Source organism: Hypomesus nipponensis, chromosome 11, assembly GCF_054491055.1.
Source record: "Hypomesus nipponensis isolate SF chromosome 11, ASM5449105v1, whole genome shotgun sequence".
NCBI classification, from domain to species: Eukaryota; Metazoa; Chordata; class Actinopteri; order Osmeriformes; family Osmeridae; genus Hypomesus; species Hypomesus nipponensis.
The window spans coordinates 14,879,465-14,898,189 of record NC_140371.1 but is presented as its reverse complement, the minus strand read 5'-3'; the positions used below and the strand labels follow the sequence as shown (position 1 = coordinate 14,898,189).

The window sequence follows — 18,725 nt, the reverse complement described above, 5'->3', positions numbered from 1 at the left end:
TTTAACCAGATATCAATTCCTCATCAAAGAAAAGGGCATCTTGTATTCTGTTGTGACCACGAGGGTAGCGGCGGTCAGCCTCTGGACATTCAAATGTTGGCCTCAGAAAGCATTTTTCTGTGTCCTTGTTTGGGGGTGCACACCTACCATATGGGCTGAAACCCCCCGGGTTCAATTCCAGCCCAATTCCGGGCATGGGTTAGATTCCGGCCCCTCTCTTGTTCCTGCCCTAACTGTCTATCTCTAACCGTCCCTATCCAATTGAGAAGCAAATGCCACAAATATATGTTTGGTAATTAATGTAATTGAATTAAAGTTCAGATACTGGCTGAATTTAGCATGAGATGTTCACCAGCAGGAGAGAGAAAGGCAGTGAATTTCTTTTCTGAGGGACAATCGGCCCCTGATCTGACTAAAGGCTGTGCTGCCCTCTTGAGGACAAACTGAAATAAAACAGCAATGTTTTGAATAGTCCAGACATGAACAAAAACCAGATATTGTGTAAGATAAAAGCACTGGGCATGAAATTGATAATTTATTTTCAGGAGGAAAACAAGTTATTAGCACCACATAGACAAACTTCACTATCAAAAGGAGCCAGAAAGACAAGGATCAAAAACATAGAACATTATAATTCACATATTGTGGCATCTGTAAATAATATATGGACCTTAAGGTTGCATTAAAAACATTTAATTTCTCATTTCACTCATGTTAACAAGTAAAATCACCTTGTAGACATACAGTCTATGCATGTCTGATAGTAACTAAATGTTAGGAAGACACTACTTATCTTTGTTGGTTTTGATATGTGAAGGTAAGTTTTAGATGTGTTTTTCTTTTGGGCCCCTATGTTCAGCATCAGACCTCTTTACTACTCTGGCACTGCTAATCAGCTCTCTTCTATCCTCACCTTACGATAACGGCAAATATTTGGTCGTTTGCACAAAATGCGTGTTTTTAAGCACCTACTGTATCATACACACACCTCCGCTTTAAAGTCACCAGACTTGTACAGCTGTGAAAACACTAACCTATGCACACACTCTCATGCGCAAGTGCAGACATATGCCCTTAAATGGACACAAACACACAAACGCTTAACATGCAGGGAGACACATACACACACTCACATGCAGAAAGACACATACACACACACACACTCTCACATGCAAGAATACACATACACACACACACACACACACAGGTATACACACATGCACAGAGACACACACTTAACAGAGCAGACAGCTGTAACTCTCTTCTAAGTTGAAGAAGTCTAGCCTCAGTTTCCCAGTGGAGGGAACAGCCTGAGAGAGGACCACAACTCATCATGTCAGTTGTAAATATTCTGTCAGCATACCACACACCGTCTGACATAGGGAACCGCTTTAATGCAGACTGTACGTGAGCTGGAATGAGCTGTACATAGATGATCGACCTTCACACAAATAAGTACAGGACTAATTAGTCATTAGGTCAATCTAGCATGAAGTTAATTATCGTTCTCTTCATGAATTCAATGTGGTTTTGAATTGAGTTTAACAAAAAGCGTCCATCTTATCTATTGATAAATTAGCCAAACATTATAACACTGGCTTCTGGTTATATACGTTCAACATATATGATTAAGTTCTTAAGTGACTCTGCTTATAAACAGGACCTGAGTTTAAAAACCTTTTATAAGCTGTCTTTGGCTGTGCACTGAAGTGAGATGACGTGTCATTACTACTGATTGTGATATGAATGAATGCAGATTTGATATGTTCAACCATATATCAAATACCAGAGGCCCATTTAAGCTACACACTTTAAAATAACAACACAATAAGTACATATATGAATCCTAAATGCTGGTCAGATGCTGATTCAAGGTTATGTCTCTAATCTGAAATGGTGGATCCGTCCTATTGCACTATTCCTCATTTCAATTTCTTAAAGCATTTCATACAACACAAAACCTACTGAACATTATTCAGTTGTATGATGTACTTGAATCATTCTTAATTTGTCATTATGCTATACTGAAACCATCCACAAACAGGCAGCTTACTGTATTACAAATACATACTGTAAACATTTTCCAAAGTAGAAATGAAGAAAAAAAAAAGTTGCTTACACATATGGAAATGATTTATAATTATTGGATTGATTCATCATAACTGAACAGTTTCTGCAACTGCATGGTTTTCATTTAAAGAATTGAGGTTTGCCAGTTATTGTAGTATAAGTTTACATAATGCCCTCGTCAAGGGAAGTTACTGAGGATATGTTGGTAATTTGTTTTTCATATCCCATATCTACACAATTGTAATACATGCATCAAAATATTTTGACTTCAATGATTTTTTCATAGCAATCTGTGTCAGGCATTATAAAAACCCATTGGAGAAGATGCGTTCACTTTGAAACTGTTTAACATGTTCCAAACACAAGGGAGCACTTTAAGACTGATTAGAAATTGTTTGTGTATAAAAATTAACTTCAAAAGGAACTCATGACTGTATTTCACCCCACTTACTTTCAATAAATATGTTTTTCCTGAAACCTGGGGCAAAAATGTATTTAGAACATATGAAAGAGGATAAGCAGCGGTGTTGGCAAACAACCCGCAGCTGTCCCTAAGGACACAAATATTGGTATCAACAAGAAGGGAAACAAGTAAATTTCTCAAACACGTTACTGAAAATGTGTATTATAGGCTCATCTGAGAATTGGTTTAAAACATTGATTGGGATGTACAAGAGATGCAAAAGACCAGATGGTGTAAAAAAATTACAAACTACAAAAATATTAAGTAACATGAATCCTCACAAGAAATGTGATTTCTAAACATGCAGATGTCTCTTAATATGAAAAGCATAGACTGACATACTGTATCTTTAAAATACAAAAAATTGAGAAAATGCTTATGTAAAGCAGGGCCAAAATGTTTGTGAACAAATCTTCATAACATGCAAAAAGCTGAAAAGTAGAATATCATAAATCAACTTAAGGATCTTATTATAAGCAATTGTTTTAGCTCAATTCTAATCATAGGGCGGTGTAAAGGCATCTTACCTCTAACTGTAAATGTCTTCTTCAAGAAGCAAAGTTCTCCACTGGGGTATTCTATGGTAATTAATATGGGATACTGTTGTTGTTGCTGCTAGATATGAAAGAGGCTGCTATCTAGGTTGGAAATTCCTGTTACCTTTTATTCAAACATAATGCCTTCATAATGCCTTTGGTAAAACGTTTCACCTTGAACTTCTCAGTCTCTGGCCCAAACTATACCTCTTTACCCACTGTAAGTGTCTAGTCCTATGGCTTTCTCTCCAGGTAGTTGGATGGGACCCAGCCTTTCCTGGGCTTGCCACTATCTAGAACCTGACAGTACCACCAACCGTTAGGGTTCCGGTCTAGAACTTCCAGACTGGTGCCCTCTGGGAACCCCATGGTCTCCTCGTCGCCATGGTAATCCGCTATGGAGACGTACAACTCTCTTAGGTTGTTGTGGATGATGTGGTGTTTCTCAATGGGTTTGGGCTTCACTGTGGATGTGGTGAGGTCGTTTCTCTGAGGCCCACGGCCCACGAACTCGGAGCTGCCCGTACTGGATTTGTTCCTATTGGGTGATGCCGCGTTACCCTTTGGTGCCGGTGCTCTAGGAGGTGTATCAAAGGAGGCATTGCGCTTGACAGTGGGACTGGAGCGGGGATGGTCTGTGGAGTTGAGAGACTCGCCCCTCCGGAGGGACCCCACAGGGCTGGGAGCGTCTATGATGGGGGCTGAGATGAACACTGACTGGGGACGGACCATCAACTGCTGCTTGGTCCCATTCTTCTGCTTCTGAAAGCCATTGAACAGGCCCAAGGGCCTCGATAGCCCCCCTGGTGGCTTGGAGGGGATGGGCGGGGTGATCCGCTTCAGGTTCTGGTTGATGTTGTTAAGGGCCTGGACCCTCTGCTCGTTCTTCTCCAGGCTGTTGGACTTACTCAGGCTGCCTGGCTTAGTGGGGGTCCCGTCGGACTCGGACCCAGCCGTGTCGTCCGGCTGCCTGACAGGTTCCAGGTAGTAGGTAGGAGCCCAGCCCTCAGCCTCGCCCCAGCGGATGTACCACCAGCCACTCTCCTGCTTCTCCAGGACCTCCACCTCCACCCCGCCCGGGAAGCTCACCTCAGACTCCTGGACCTTCTCGTAGGGGTCTGTGGTGCGGTACAGGGTGCAGCTTTCCAGGTCTGAGTCACCCCGGCTGCCTTTGGAGTAGGTGGAGGAGAGGTCGGAGGTGCTGTAGGAGGAGAAGGAGTCCTCTGAGGAGATGACGGAGGCTGTCTCGGAGTCTTCACCTTTGGTTGCCTTGGAGGTGCCATTTTTCAGCTGCCCCGTAGGCCTCAGTTGTCTTCTCAAACTGCTGATGTCCATTTTCTCAGCACTGGAGTTCTTGACCAGCTGGGGTTTGGGTCTGACCACAGGCTTAGGCTTGGTAATTGCCATCTTACTCTCCTCCTTGTTTTCTTTCTTCATCCTGGACTGTTTGGAGAGGTCAGTGGTGGAGTCTGAGGAGACGACTCTGGGACTGGTGGCTCCTCCCTCGGGCTTGGTAGGAATCTGGTTACCATTGAGCTCCGGATGGTTCTTCTTGCTCGCTCTCCTGCCCCCTGGGGTGGAGTGACAATGAGCTGGCCTGCTTGTCTCTGAAGGGACATTTGTCTTGGGGGAGTCAGAATCAACACTGGAATGTGTACATGACGTCTCTCTGAAGGGCCTGAATCCGTCATTCTCATAGATGCACTCCTCCACCGCCTCCGACTCCTCTTCAGCCTCTTGGGACACGTCCTCAAACGACTCGCCCATCTTGAAGGAGGCGCTGTGGACGGAGGAGGCCGGGGAGGGCTTGAAGGACAGGTGAGAGGAGGAGGCGTCTTCATTCTTTCCGTCCACCGAGGAGCCGTCTCCCCTCAGGAACTCAAACTCAGACTCCATGTCCAGGTCTCCGATGGCAGGCACGTCATACTCTGGTTCCTCGTATGCTGGTCGACCAGGAGACACAGGGGATTCTGGGGCCTCAGAGCCAGGGCTGCTGGGAGGTGCTGTCTCTTCGGAATCCTGCTTCTTGACTGGCGGTGCTGGGGGCGGGACTTTGGGCCTGCTGAGGGTGCTGGTTCGTCGGTTCAGGTTGGGTTTCTTGCGTTTGTCGATATAGGAGCAGGGAGCCCAGCCCTCCTTCTCTCCTATCTGGACATACCACCAACCCCCTGAGTTCTTCTCTATCACCTAGGTAACAAGACATCCAGGCACAAGCTATTCTGCCGTTCTCACAAAACAAGTGGAATTCAGACCAGTAAAACGATATTATTTTAGATTCATTGGATAACAAAAATTCTTACATCAGCTTTCTGTCCTCCATTAAAACTGATTCCATCTGCTATGCCTGACTGGAACTCTGCAATGGTGTAGTACTCTGCTTCAACCGTAGGGGGCTCTGGAGGAGAAGGTAACTGAAATCCCTGGGTAAAGACAACCACACACACAGTACTTTAAAACGGTGCAACAAAAACTTTATGCAGACACTTATATAAGTTCAATTGAGAATGTATTCACATATTTATAACACATTTGCCACTGACCAGCGTTGCATCTCTCCGAGGAGGAGGCTTTTGCCTAAGGATTGGGGAGCCTAAAACAGGAGGGAGAAATCAATCATTCAAACTGTAATCAGTGTAGCAACATAGTTGATAACATCCATTTATCAAACCTATATATTCTGTTCATTCTCCAACCCACACATACAGCTATGCAAATCCAAAAGACGTATTTCCGGTGACAACTCACCAATCTCAATCCTGTGTGGAGCGATGCGGGCCACGGCTGGGGAGGCAGGCTCAGGTTTGACCTTGCTCTCCGGCAGAGCAGGGCCTGGGCAGGAGTCAGGGCAGGGCATGGGCAGACTGATCTCCCTCCTAGCCACCTGGGGACTCTCCTCAGGAGGGCCCTCCACCTGCACGTCCCTCTCACTCAGGGTCCTCTTGTTGAGTAGGTTGCTGATCTCCATGATGTTTCCAATAATCTCCACCGGTCCCGTCACTGTCTTCTTACGGGGTGAAAGGTCATCCTTCACCTTCTTCAGGTAGGATGCCGGGGCCCAGCCCTCCTTGTCCTGGTACCTGGAAAGGGGAACGTGAGAGAGAAGGAGGGAGAGGGAGAGAGGGATGAGAGGGAAAAGCATGGCGAGAAGGGAGGGATATGAAGAGCGTGTGTAAACCTGAGCCATAATAACAGAAGATGGTTTTGTTTGGCAGGTCATTCACTGTTATGACAGTATTAAAACCCCCACAGTCTCTCTTACCTGATAAACCACCATCCCTCCAGGTTCTTCTGGATGACTTCAACAATGGCCCCCTTCTCAAAGGCAATCTCATCCTTCCCCTGGCTGGAGTACGGCTGGACCGTCACATACTTCTCCTCTGCAAGGCCCAACAGAGGGCGTGGGAACACAAAGGCTACTGTCAGCTTCTCAACCTTACTGTAGCGCTACAATAACAACCCATTATTCAAACCAATGGAAACATGAAAGTGTTTTACAGAAGGTAGAAGAAAATGAAGCATTACTGAAAGAAAAATAAAGAGAAAGGGCAAACAGTCCTGTCGACCTGACAACTCGTCAAAGGATAGAATGGCGGGGTGCTGACTGTTAAAAAATGTCTCCGATCAAAATCACATTGGGGAATAGTCCTATTAACAGATCGTGGGTAACAGATTTGTGGCGGTCAGTCTTTCTGATCTCAACACTTAGCAAGACACAGGCGCCATCTTGATTTGTAACTTCCTATTGGGCTAGTGACAGTAATTATTCGTCATAAGAGACCTCATCTCAAATGATACCAGGGAGATTAAGGAGAGAAGAGAAAGAGGACTAGACAGGGAGAGAGAGAGAGAGAGAGAGAGAGAGAGAGAGAGAGAGAGAGAGAGAGAGAGAGAGAGATATTGTGGCAAAAGTCCTTGCGTATCATCCTGTAAGAATATAAGAGACCTGAATGGGAATGTCATAGGAATTCCCTTTACATGGAAAAACTAAGGTCCATGTACAGCCATGTTAATAGAGGAAGAAAGGACATTTCCTGCCTGCTCTGCTTTCCTCTCTCCAGAGCTGTGAGGCTTCCGGTCTGTGTGTTTAAAGGCCTGGCAGAGCGGTCCCTGGAGGGGCAACCCTGTTCCTGTGGTTCCCCTCTCCGCCCCTTCCTCTCCCTCACCCTCCTTCACCCTCAAACAGTCGCCAGGGGGGGAAACTCTGAATCAGATATTATGTTAACCACAACATGCATCGCCTGCATAACTTTCATAAACTATTTTCCTGCAGTCAGCACTATTTCAGCAAGATTTAGTTCCTTCTGTGGAAAACCTCTTTTTGCTCCATAGGCCACTCTTTTTTTGTGTGCTCCGTCCACAGTGTTGCCAAGCACAAACCTTGGAGCTGGACTCCAACACCCTACAGTATCAACTCTCCTCTGCGAGCTGTTCAACTGCATATCTTTTGGAGAAAAAAAAAACTAAGCTTGGCCTTGGAGAGGGTAATGTGAGCAAGCACAAACACTTTTCACCCTTTCTTCGACAGACAGATGAATAAAACTCTTTATTGGCTTCATTTATCAGTTGACCAAGTTTCTCTCAACACCTCAGAAAAGTATGAACGTACATGTTTCATTTACTCATAAAACTCAAATAATGTGGTGAAATGTTACATGAGGTCTACCAAGGTCTATAACGCAATAACAGTTTGATAAGTGGACCAGTTTAACTTTAATTGAGAAAAGATTGCTATTGCACGCTGAGGTTAATTATAATAAATCGTGTACATGAGGTAATTTCAGGATGTGAACGTAAATTCCTTTTCCAACACTGATATAAAAGTTTCAGAGTTCACATTTGCTTTTGCAGGACTGACGGGAGTTTGAATTATACTCTTTCCTTACTCGCTGACAAAGTGACAGTATGAGCACGTGAGTTAATGGCATGTAGTTGGTTCAAGATGGTGGAGTTTCACGGGGAAAGGCAAGCATCACAGATAGGCAGATGGGGTGTGGACGGGTAAGGTGGACAGAGAGAAGGGGACTAAACACAGTTTGAGGTTGGGGCTGGTTCACCTCGGCTCTGCTGCCTGCTGACCATCCCCCCCAACGTCCATCTGCGGTCCAGCCTCTTCAGATGGGCCTTACGGCGTTTAGGGACTGATGGAGGGACACACATGGCGAGCAGACACACACACACACACACGCATCAAACACACAAACACAGCGACATGAAAGGAGAGCACAAACATCACAAACACCATGGATTCCATCGACAGACCATTATTAGTGGGTTACATGGAAGGATGAGGACGTATAAAATAAGTGGAGCCCCGCTGTAGTGGTGGATGGTGAGGATGGACGAATGTTACACAGGAAACGTAAAACAAGGCCATGTTGGCTGCGGCTTGTAATTAGCGACGTTGTTAGCATGTTTGTCCTGTCCTGTCCTGCAGAAGCATCTGGGGCACACATTGCAGGCCATTTATTCAATAGATTAAATAAACAGGATTTCAGTGCGCAGATCAAAATACTTTCTGACTTTTGCGTACTGGAGATGGGAAACACCCTGTTTTGAGGCAAAATTAGATAATTGTCTAATTGAAATAATTTCCCATCATCTATCATCAGTTAAATATCTAGCAGCCATCAAATACATCAGACTGAACTTGCAAGGTCAATTGGAAGTATTATGACAAAACAACATTTTTTCATCCTTTGAAAAACTTAAGTTGACAATCAAAGTTGACCCACATATTTAATCCATCCATCATTACAAATTAGGAGTAGGCAGAGCAGGATAGCTCTCCAAACATCGAGCCTTCAAATATGATAGCCATCAGAAGTATCATATCATAGAACCCATGACAAAGAATTACAAGTCTGAAACATGACCACCCCAGGAAGGAAGACATCCAACTATCTGTCATGATGGGACTCTTCATCCCATAGATGGAGAGATCCACAACGCAGACTGTCTGTCGCGGTTCTTAAGGCCGTATCATGTGTTCCAGATCCCTGCTACAGAGTTCCATCTGCATCTCTGTGACAGAGTGGTGGTTTAGGCTGCTGCATGTGGCCCTGGTCGTTCCCATGACTGAGTAGACACAGGAAGGCTAATCACACAGACATATTGCCACCTAACCACTCTGGCAACGTCTGCCATCAGCTTTGCGTGTAACCTGTGTGTGTCCGTGTGAGTGTGTTTTCTTGTCTGTCAGTATTTGCGGCCACGCAGCATTTCATAAGGAATGAATTAGCATTATGTAGATAAAGCTAGGGAAGAGAAATACCACTGAGAATTGTGTGAAACTGCAGAACCATTCATCCTGATATAGAGTTTGTTACATCCAGAATACTCCCCTCTCCCCCCCAGCCCTGATGATATACAATGCCAGGGGGAATACGGGACCCATAGTTTTGGAGTCAAAATTAAATACAGTTAAAGTCTTGGAAACACTGCTGGAAAATCTGAATTTTTGTTTGGATGTGTAAGATGCAAGCAAATTAAGCATGTGCCTCTCGTAGTTTTGGGGGGTTTTCAACAAGAATACATGCATGCATACTGAAGGCACTGCAGGTAATGTAGGTATTGTAGATAGCACTGTGTGCACTGTAAATCCAATGTTGAAATCCAAACAGCATGTATTTGACCAAAGAGAGTGACACTGCACAGGCACAGTGCCAAAGGCAATGTAGCTCAGATAACATGGAGAGGAACTGGGCTGTGACACAGCTTGGACTAGATGACTTTGTAAGTCACCGGGGAGGGTAAATTAGGATGACAGGATGATTGGATCCGTTGGTCATGGTCGTTTGGCAAACCCCACATATTTAGGTGTGTTTCTTATCAGGGCTTTGGACAGCACTGTGAGGGTAGAACGCAGGACAAAGAGCTACAGTAACCTTACCCCTCTCATCTGGAGAGATAATTATCCTCAGTGTGGGGAATCACATGATTTACCTCAAGTCCTGGGATGGTAAACATTAGAACTGACCTTAGTGTGGAGCATGACTCGTAAATATCTTCACAGTTCAATCCCTACCGTTAAAGCAGTGTAAACACACACCTCATTCATAAGTTTACCGTGCCCTAGCAGAAGCTCCCCGGTGGTCGGTTCTGCGAATGTAGGACTGTATCCCTGCTCCCCTCTGCACAGCAGTAATGTACTATTGGACTGTATCGCTACTGCCTTCCACACAGCAGTACTGTACTGTAGGACTGGCAGGACTGTAGGGATTCAATACGTCACTCAGGGCACCTCGGCCCAGGGCTGCGGCTTGTGTGTGTGTGTGTGTACACAGTACGCCTGTGTGTATATTACCACTCCTACAGTAGGTGTTTACTCAAGGCTGAATCCTCAGCTTGTGCAGCAGTGCTTACAGTGGCAGGAGCACAGAGGGGGTTGTTCACACCACCGGCACGTCAGACCCTGTCATCAGACGGTGGCGGTGGGTCTGGGGGCCACTCTACCTTGACAGAGATGGGGTAGGGTGCGGGGTGTGGGTGTGTGTGGAGCTGGGGAGGAAGTGGAGGGAGGCTGTGGTCTCACCTTCTCCAGCCCTGGAGGCGCCCAGCTCCAGGTCATCCCGTGTTCCGCTGTGGGAGTTCAGGTAGGTAGCAGGGACCCAGCCCTGCTCCTCTGCAGTGCTCACAAACCACCAGCCTGGGGGAGAGGGAGGAGGGTCAACAAGGTTAAACAAGAGGGGTGAGTTAAGGTAGGTGGTGGCAAATAAAAAATGAACTTTGTGTAATATATTAGTTCTTTAAATTTGTGACTTAACACAGCATCATTCAGTGTAGTTTTCCAATCAGCTACATTATAAGAGGGGGTGTTTTTCTTCCATCTCAGCCATGATGTCTGTGTCCGTTTATTAGCCATGATTGAATCCAGTCTCTGTATTCCAGGAATGACTGAGAGACACGTGGACAGGAGGAAAACAGTTTTGTCTCTGTCGCAACCACAGGCTATAGCTGTCACTTAGGCCAAAAACATCCCAGTGAAGATTGTCTGGTCTTGTTTTTCAACCCTGATTTGGCCTTGTTAGCCATGACAGTTGTCAGCATCAAAAAATAATTTAAAAGGGTGGAACATTATTGGCAGAACTTATGAAATGTCCAATAACAGTGTCAAAGCTGATAGGATTGGATTCCTAGGGATATGAGTTCATTGCTTTGTCAAACCCTTCCCGGACAAATGCCTGAGTTGAAACGGTTGAGAGCACAGAGTAACTAGATCAAACTCTCTAATAGGGTAAAGTTGTACTATTGTATTGATTAATATGATTGATTAATACAGTTTTATGTTCCAAGGTCATGTGAGTCATTCATTACTTTGTATGAGTTGTGCCGCCAAACAATACCCTGGCCACTGTTGCTGGCCTCAACAGTAACCTAACACTACAGTAACCTAACACTACAGTAACTTAACACTACAGTAACCTAACACTACAGTAACCTAACACTACAGTAACCTAACACTACAGTAACTTAACACTACAGTAACCTAACACTACAGTAACCTAACACTACAGTAACTTAACACTACAGTAACCTAACACTACAGTAACTTAACACTACAGTAACCTAACACTACAGTAACCTAACACTACAGTAACTTAACACTACAGTAACTTAACACTACAGTAACCTAACACTACAGTAACCTAACACTACAGTAACTTAACACTACAGTAACCTAACACTACAGTAACTTAACACTACAGTAACCTAACACTACAGTAACTTAACACTACAGTAACCTAACACCTAACACTACAGTAACTTAACACTACAGTAACGCAACACTACAGTCGCTTTATGTTTGATGTCCAAACTGTAGAAGTGCTACGTGACACCTTCTCGGTGTCCCCCCGCTCTGGAGACAGCACATCTGGCCACAGCAGGAGACACAGTGACAAAAGCCTTGCAACCTTTCTGTCTGATGTTGAGCTCCACGTATGCACTGTTTGCTGTGGTAACAGGAATCAGGAAGAGTCCAAGAACTCTTGACAACCCATACAGGACAAGACTGTTCTGTAGGCTGTTCTGCTGCTCGAAGCTCCAGAATAAATACTCTTACTAAACTGTATGTTATAATACTTGATTTTGGCTATGTTGTAGAGAAATGAAACAATTTTACATGGCTATTGTACCGTATGTGTCATTTACAATTCATGGCACTGAATATATTTCAAAACATTTCTTCCAAATCTTCCAAATATTATAATGTTTCATACTTTAAATATGAACAGGTACTGTATAGGCATGCATTTCTTTTGAACTTGATGACCTGGGAACTATACAACACATGCTAGTGGCAATGTTGCTGGAGCATCTGTGTTCCAGTGAAGTTGTGTGTGGGTCCAGAGGAGAAGGCCTCACTGTTGAGACCTGGCAACATGCCTCACATTGGCCAGTGCTCAAGGACCTAACAAGCCATATAATGTGCTCAGTCTTTACACCAAAGCTTTGGCTTCAGAAAAACCCTGCACTAATAAATTAGACTCAGAACTGAAAGCTACAAGAAATCAAATAATGTCTATAGAACTTAGTCCCTCACACTGAGACATTTTCCTCCCCTGAGGATTGAAAACTTGTGGATTGAATAATGATGTGAAAGAGTTCCAAAATACGAAGAAAAAAAACACATTATTTGTTGATATTTATTGCCTTAATTGGAGGGAAAGGTTTTGAGACCTTACGCAAGAAACTATGTATAAACACACAGTTGAAACTGACAAACCCCAGGACAGCCACACAGGATAGCTTTAACATACGATTCACAGTACCCATTATACTGATATCTTTTACCTTGGTAATGGGATTTTACTGTTCCAATTCAAGAAACTGTTCAGAACACAAAATTCTCCTTTTCATATTGGCTTGCCAACTGAAGAAATTATGTCATTTGCACGTTTGCAAATTGGCAGCTGCAGTTAGAAAAGCAAATAAGAGTATACAGTGAAAGAATGTTGTATGTTAGTACTATGTTAGGTAGTATGTTAATTAAAAGCACTTAGCTAGACGTCTGAATATACATTTCAGAGAAAAAATACTGTCACTTTAAGAGGTTTGAGTAAATATACACTATTATTGATGGCTAGGACTGGCTTGACTGTATTTTTCAGCCATGCACACATATGGCAGGTGCTTAGGCTGAGTTCACCCAACCTCAAAAGAGTCAATAAAAGTCAGCTTTAAAACATACACCCACTACACAAGTGCCGGTTTCCTGGCCAAGTCAGGTTTATATCATATAAGTGTGAATCATCTAAGAACGTGTTTTTTGTTGTTGTTTTTTTTTTAATACAAACTTGTCACCTTGTTTTTGTAAAAATCAACACACTCAAAGACAAACACAAAAATATATTTGAAAAGATGATGTCCAAATTGTTACCAGACATTTTTGTAGAGTAGAGACAATGCCAACCCAGATGTCATTCATAAGCTCTGAAAGGTGAGATGGTATGTGGAAATAAAATATGAGGAAATATTTATTCGCCTGTTATCAGAATTTCAGGAAATGTCTGTGCAGATGTCGCTGAATAAAAATGTGTGTGTCAGTGAATGTATGTGGGCGTCTGAACCATCGACCAGACAGTTTGGGCACAGTCCAGAAGTAGAGATTGAAAGCCCTACATGGAGAGAAATACGACTACACCTGCATTTTTATCTGCAGTTCACCTCTAGTCTGTATCCGGACCAGAGTCTGAGCCTCCTTCCACAGCTCTGCATGGATCTTTATTCCAGTCTGCAACTACACACATCTGTCTCATACAATTCTCTACACATACATTATGTGTATATTAAATATGGATAAAAACCCATAAACACATGTTGTCTCCCTAGCCGTGGATGCATAATACAATATGCACACCTAAAGAGATGGCTTTCAGGTTTAAACTCAGCTCTTTCTAGTTACTCTCCCCTCAGGCTTAACGGTAAATGCAGTACTGAGCTCTCTCTTGTTGGTCAGTGGTTCAGTTAGATAATACTTTGAGCCTCAACCCTCTTGAGATGTTCTCATGTAACATCACCACACCACACAATATAAACCACCAACACTGACCTCAGTGTCGCAACTTTTGCACAGAGAAAAAAATAAATGCATTGTCTTGACAACACTGCTGTTTGCACTACAATGAAATAATCAAAAACAGCATGATCAGCATGAAAGCGGAGCTGTTGGTATGTTGAGAGTTTATGTTTGACATGGCCTGCTGTGAGCTACAAAAACCGGACTGGCTGAATGACGTGGTTGCCGACGGTTTTAATTAGGCTCTTCCCACCTTAACAAACTGCCTGAGTCAGCCTCATTACACAGCTTGAAACACATACTTCAGAGAACATTTGCAAACACCACTGGAAAAAAAACTGTGGTTTACAAAGAAAATGCATGACTATAAACTATGATTATGTAAGCTTGACACGTGTTGAAGGAGAGCTCTGAGCAGCAAGCTAAAAGAGGAGAAGGTCAGCTTGAAACTGTGATGGGAGCTGCAATGGATATTCCTGAAAGGAGAAAGTATAGCAAGAGTGCAGATGTTTGGCCTAGACTTCAAAGTGATAAAGTTGTGCTTGAACCCCTTTTTGCCGATTGGGTCTTTCTCCATAAGAAAGGAGATGAGAGAGAGGCACCTACATTATCTGCTGGAGAGGGCTTGAGCCATATTTGTCTTCCCTAGAGTATCTTCTGTCTGGAAACACTATCAGGTTAAACACTCAAGGTTGCTTTCTAACACTAACCAGCAACAGAACCCAAGCTCATCTGAGGGTGAGACGAGGCCTCATTTCGAAACTCTGAACTGGAAAGCTGAAACAACTTCTTAAGATGCATAAAACGTATCACTAATAAAATATTAAATGTGTATCTTTTGATATGGTTGATGTGTTCTACAATGCCACGAAAATAATTATTAGCAGCCCGATTCTGAGGGAAACAGTACTAAGTTCAACTTTCAAGCCTTTACAAATTCTTGGTCAATATTAGCTCATTCACCGGATTTGATATGTTGACTGTAACTTTATCTTTGCTTGGTGGGCATTTCTGAGACGTTAAAATGCAATGCATGCAGTGCAGAGCCTCAAACCCCCTGTAGATATTTGATAGCAGAATGAGGAACTGTAGGAGAAGTAAGCCATTCATTTCCAGCTTCTGTATTTATGAGCACTGTATCTAGTATCAAAGACAGAGAAACATATCCACTTCAACATACACACTTCCAGTTTTCATAAAACACTGGTTCCAATTACCAGGGTGGTTCTTTTACGAGAAGTGGGCGAGAAACGACACAAAACGACTTTGAAGAACCAATGTTGACCTAAGGAACAACCCACTCTCTCCCCCCCCCCCCCTTCAGAACCTGAAAGGGTCCCCTCATGGAGCCCGCTCTGGAGCTGGGCCTTGCAGCCTCTGAGCAGTGCAGCCTGCAAACACAGGAATCCTTGAGTGCTGATAGACCACCCCTTAAAACGCTATTTAACTTTAATGGTCATTCTTAAGTGAAAGGCGCCTTGCGGAACCCTGTGTCCACGTCCACAGTCTGGACACAACACCCTTCTGTCTCCCAATGGTGGTTAAACAGTGCACTTCAACAGCTCCTTCTCTTCATCTAGGGTAGCTCTACCTAATATGCACAGTTCTGAGAGGAAAACAAATACGTATGTTATCGTAGGCCATTAATCACCTGAACGTCCAATGTCACTGGTCATACAACGATGCTGAGCTCTGATGAAGTGCATTGAAACAAGTCTTCCAAAAACAACATTGTTCCTACACTTTACTACTGACCGACACATGCTTTTGGTTTCTAAACTGACACACATAATGTAGGGCTATTGTAGGGGGGGTTCTGGATGGGGGGTGGGGGGGTGGCAGGAGTATCTGAGCTGCCCTCTCTTCACACAGACAGACATTCCTGGAGTTTATTTGGCAAATTACAATTCAGAAACGCTGATCTTGACTTGGAGCTGAGCCAAAGTAAACTCAGACCAGTCAGAGGAGAGGCAGAGGGATATATTCTGGGTTAGACTGGGCAAGGCTGGCCAAGCACTGCCTTTGAGGTGCAGGCAGACAGGCAGCAAAGTCACTGAGGAAAACAGACCACAAATTCCTCACCTTTCCTATATGATTAGCAGCTGAAACCCAATTGTCAACGACAGCACACAGTGAACCCAGACCCACAGTGTAAGAAGTGGGTGTGTGGCGCTAGCTTAGCTCTGGTTAGCATCTCGCTAACACACTGTAAGCCGAGGAGGCATCCTGGAGGATCCATTAAGCCATTATAATGAACCAACCTCTCTGAACCGCTAACTTTGGCAGGAAATGGCTTTTTCCAAATTCCCCCTGAATCTCTGCCTGCACTCTTCTCTTCTCCCCTCCTCAGCCAGCAATGGTCTGTCTCTGGCCAGCTCTCCAGAAATAGGGAAAAAAGACAACACAACCAAACAAATAGAACATAGTCAAATTGATTTTAACGGTACTTAGTAAACATGTTACTTTTGACAGATTCAATCTTTTTCTCTGGGTTTGGTACTGAAGATCCAGTTTGTTTTTGGGAGTTTAATAACTACCAGAAAGAAAGAAAAAAAACATTGAGCAATCAATCTTTTGAAAAACTGAAAAACATTTCTTAGAAAAGATTATCCAAAACATATTGTGCCCTTTTCAGCACTTTTGAATAAACGTGCACCTGACGCAGACAAAACAGGCCTAACCCAATACCCACACTACAAAACATGAATCATTACGATCAGTAATGGATCATTACAAATAACATTCAAGTGTAAATAGGTCAAAATGCTTAAGCAGTATCAAACCATTGCAACGGAAAAGAGTAAGTCGACTTGGAATAGTAGCATGGAAAACTCAGAGAGCTGAGCTAGCCTATGACTTGACCTAGATTCAGTGCCCCGTCAAAGGCATATATTATCTAATACAAGGTAAGGAAATATCTCCATTACCGCATTGGGCAGCACTCACTGTTCTGTATATTCCAGTGGTTTGTCTCAGAGCCAGACTATAGCTAATGCTTGTCTGCTCAGAGCAACGTGGCTACACCTGACAATGATTTCCAATTACAAGTAATTACGAGCAATAACATGTTAAATTAGAAGAGTTTTCGGCGGCACTATCAAGTAGCACAGCGAACAATAAATGAGTCTAAACTTAGCTGAAATTATTAACTAATGTGATAGCTTCCACTGCAATAACACTCAACTCAGATCTAGGTTCTCTTGTGTAAGATATTAGTAATGAATTTAATTTACAACACATTTTTCTCAACCCAAATTACCTTGAGGATTTGTGTATATTTCCTGGGTCTATAAAACCCTGCAGCACCTTTTAGTGATCACAAAGAGAGGTAATGCACACCTTTGAGCCACACGAGTGAATAAAGAACACATCGCCAACTTGTTCACTACTTAGGCCTGTGATTCAGAGCTCAGTCTGTCAGGAGCCATAAAAGCAGGCACACTTATCCTGATAGAAATGGATGCTAAACCAAACGAGCTCTGAAATATTTTAAGCGCACCTGGATTTGTTCGCAATTGGCAGAGGGTTTGGAAGTGATGTCACCCGCGTTTCTGTGCCTCAGCCTACATCCAGTGCAGAAGATGTCCAGCTTGCTGATGGGAAGTGCTCTACTGCCCTCAGCCCTCTACCCAGGAGGTCTGAACAGTATTTACTTCAATAAAAGACTTAATCAGTGGCTTATAAAAGTGTCCCTGTGGCCACAGGATGTTTTAAACTAACCATGGAAAAGGATCCATTGTATTTTACACGTGAATACAACCCTCCTTCACAAATGGTCTGTACTTTTCGTTCCTGTTTAGCAGAGCCTGGTTTAAACTTGTATCGGAGTGACCTCTCTGATCTCTTAATGATGAACCTACTGCAGCAGTGAGAGGGAAAAAGATGCCAACCAGGTGTGAACCTTTCCATAATGGAACATACTTTAGTTTATCATGAAAGGCACCAGGATCAAGTCAGTAATGACATAGGGGTCAAAGGCACGGCTTTGAGGAGCATGAGGACCGTCCAGAAGTTCAAACCTATTACTGAGGACAGGCATGATAAGGCCCTCTGGCAGAGAGACTTCAAGGTGTTGAGATATCCGCTCCTGACTGGCTCCCCAGTGGGGTGAAGTCCTCCTGGGCCAGGCAGGAAAAACAAACAGGGGCACGCAGAGGGAGGGCAGTACAAAGCAGCCAGACTCAATCACCTCTCTTCCTCCAGGCGTCTGTGGCATGGGGGTTTCACGCACACCCGACCTGGAAGTCCAATCGCTTTTACTCTTTCTCTCTCTCCCTCTGCGTCCTCTCTCTCTCTGAGGAACACATGAGTCCCATTACTGTTTTACTGTCTCAGCACACCATTAAAGCTGGACACCGGGCCCAGCAACAGCGCCCATCCATCAGACTCTCAGCCTGCACTGGAGATGGAGGAAACCTCTTAAAGGGCTAGCCTTAGGCAGGTGCTCTTGGGCTATTCCCTTTGGCTGTACAGGGACAGAACATCACCCTGATCCCCGATGCGCTCACTGTGTTTGGGGTTGCCGGGCTGACGGCCGCGTGATTTTACTGTTTATTTGTTGGCCATCCTCAGGGGTTGAAACAGCTGACTAAGGACTTTGTGCAGCTGGCATTAGTAAATCCAGCATGTCCTCCTCTCT

The 18,725-nt window shown here is 44.0% G+C and overlaps 1 protein-coding gene across 2 annotated transcripts in view; it reads right to left on the bottom strand.

The window, feature by feature from the left end:
* Positions 1 to 513: 513 nt before the first annotated feature.
* LOC146268295 (SH3 and PX domain-containing protein 2A-like) overlaps positions 514 to 18,725 on the bottom strand; it is a 38,967-nt gene continuing 20,755 nt past the window's right edge. The window contains exons 8-14 of one of the 2 annotated variants that reach the window (XM_084709737.1): positions 10,601 to 10,714; positions 8,124 to 8,207; positions 6,329 to 6,446; positions 5,815 to 6,146; positions 5,610 to 5,659; positions 5,370 to 5,489; positions 514 to 5,256 (exon numbers count right to left, since the gene is read on the bottom strand). In XM_084709737.1, the coding sequence (XP_084565863.1) occupies positions 3,304 to 5,256; positions 5,370 to 5,489; positions 5,610 to 5,659; positions 5,815 to 6,146; positions 6,329 to 6,446; positions 8,124 to 8,207; positions 10,601 to 10,714 (2,771 nt within the window). In that variant the 3' untranslated portion in view covers positions 514 to 3,303. The remainder of the gene's footprint in view (positions 5,257 to 5,369; positions 5,490 to 5,609; positions 5,660 to 5,814; positions 6,147 to 6,328; positions 6,447 to 8,123; positions 8,208 to 10,600; positions 10,715 to 18,725) is intronic. The other variant, XM_084709738.1, reaches the window with a different exon arrangement.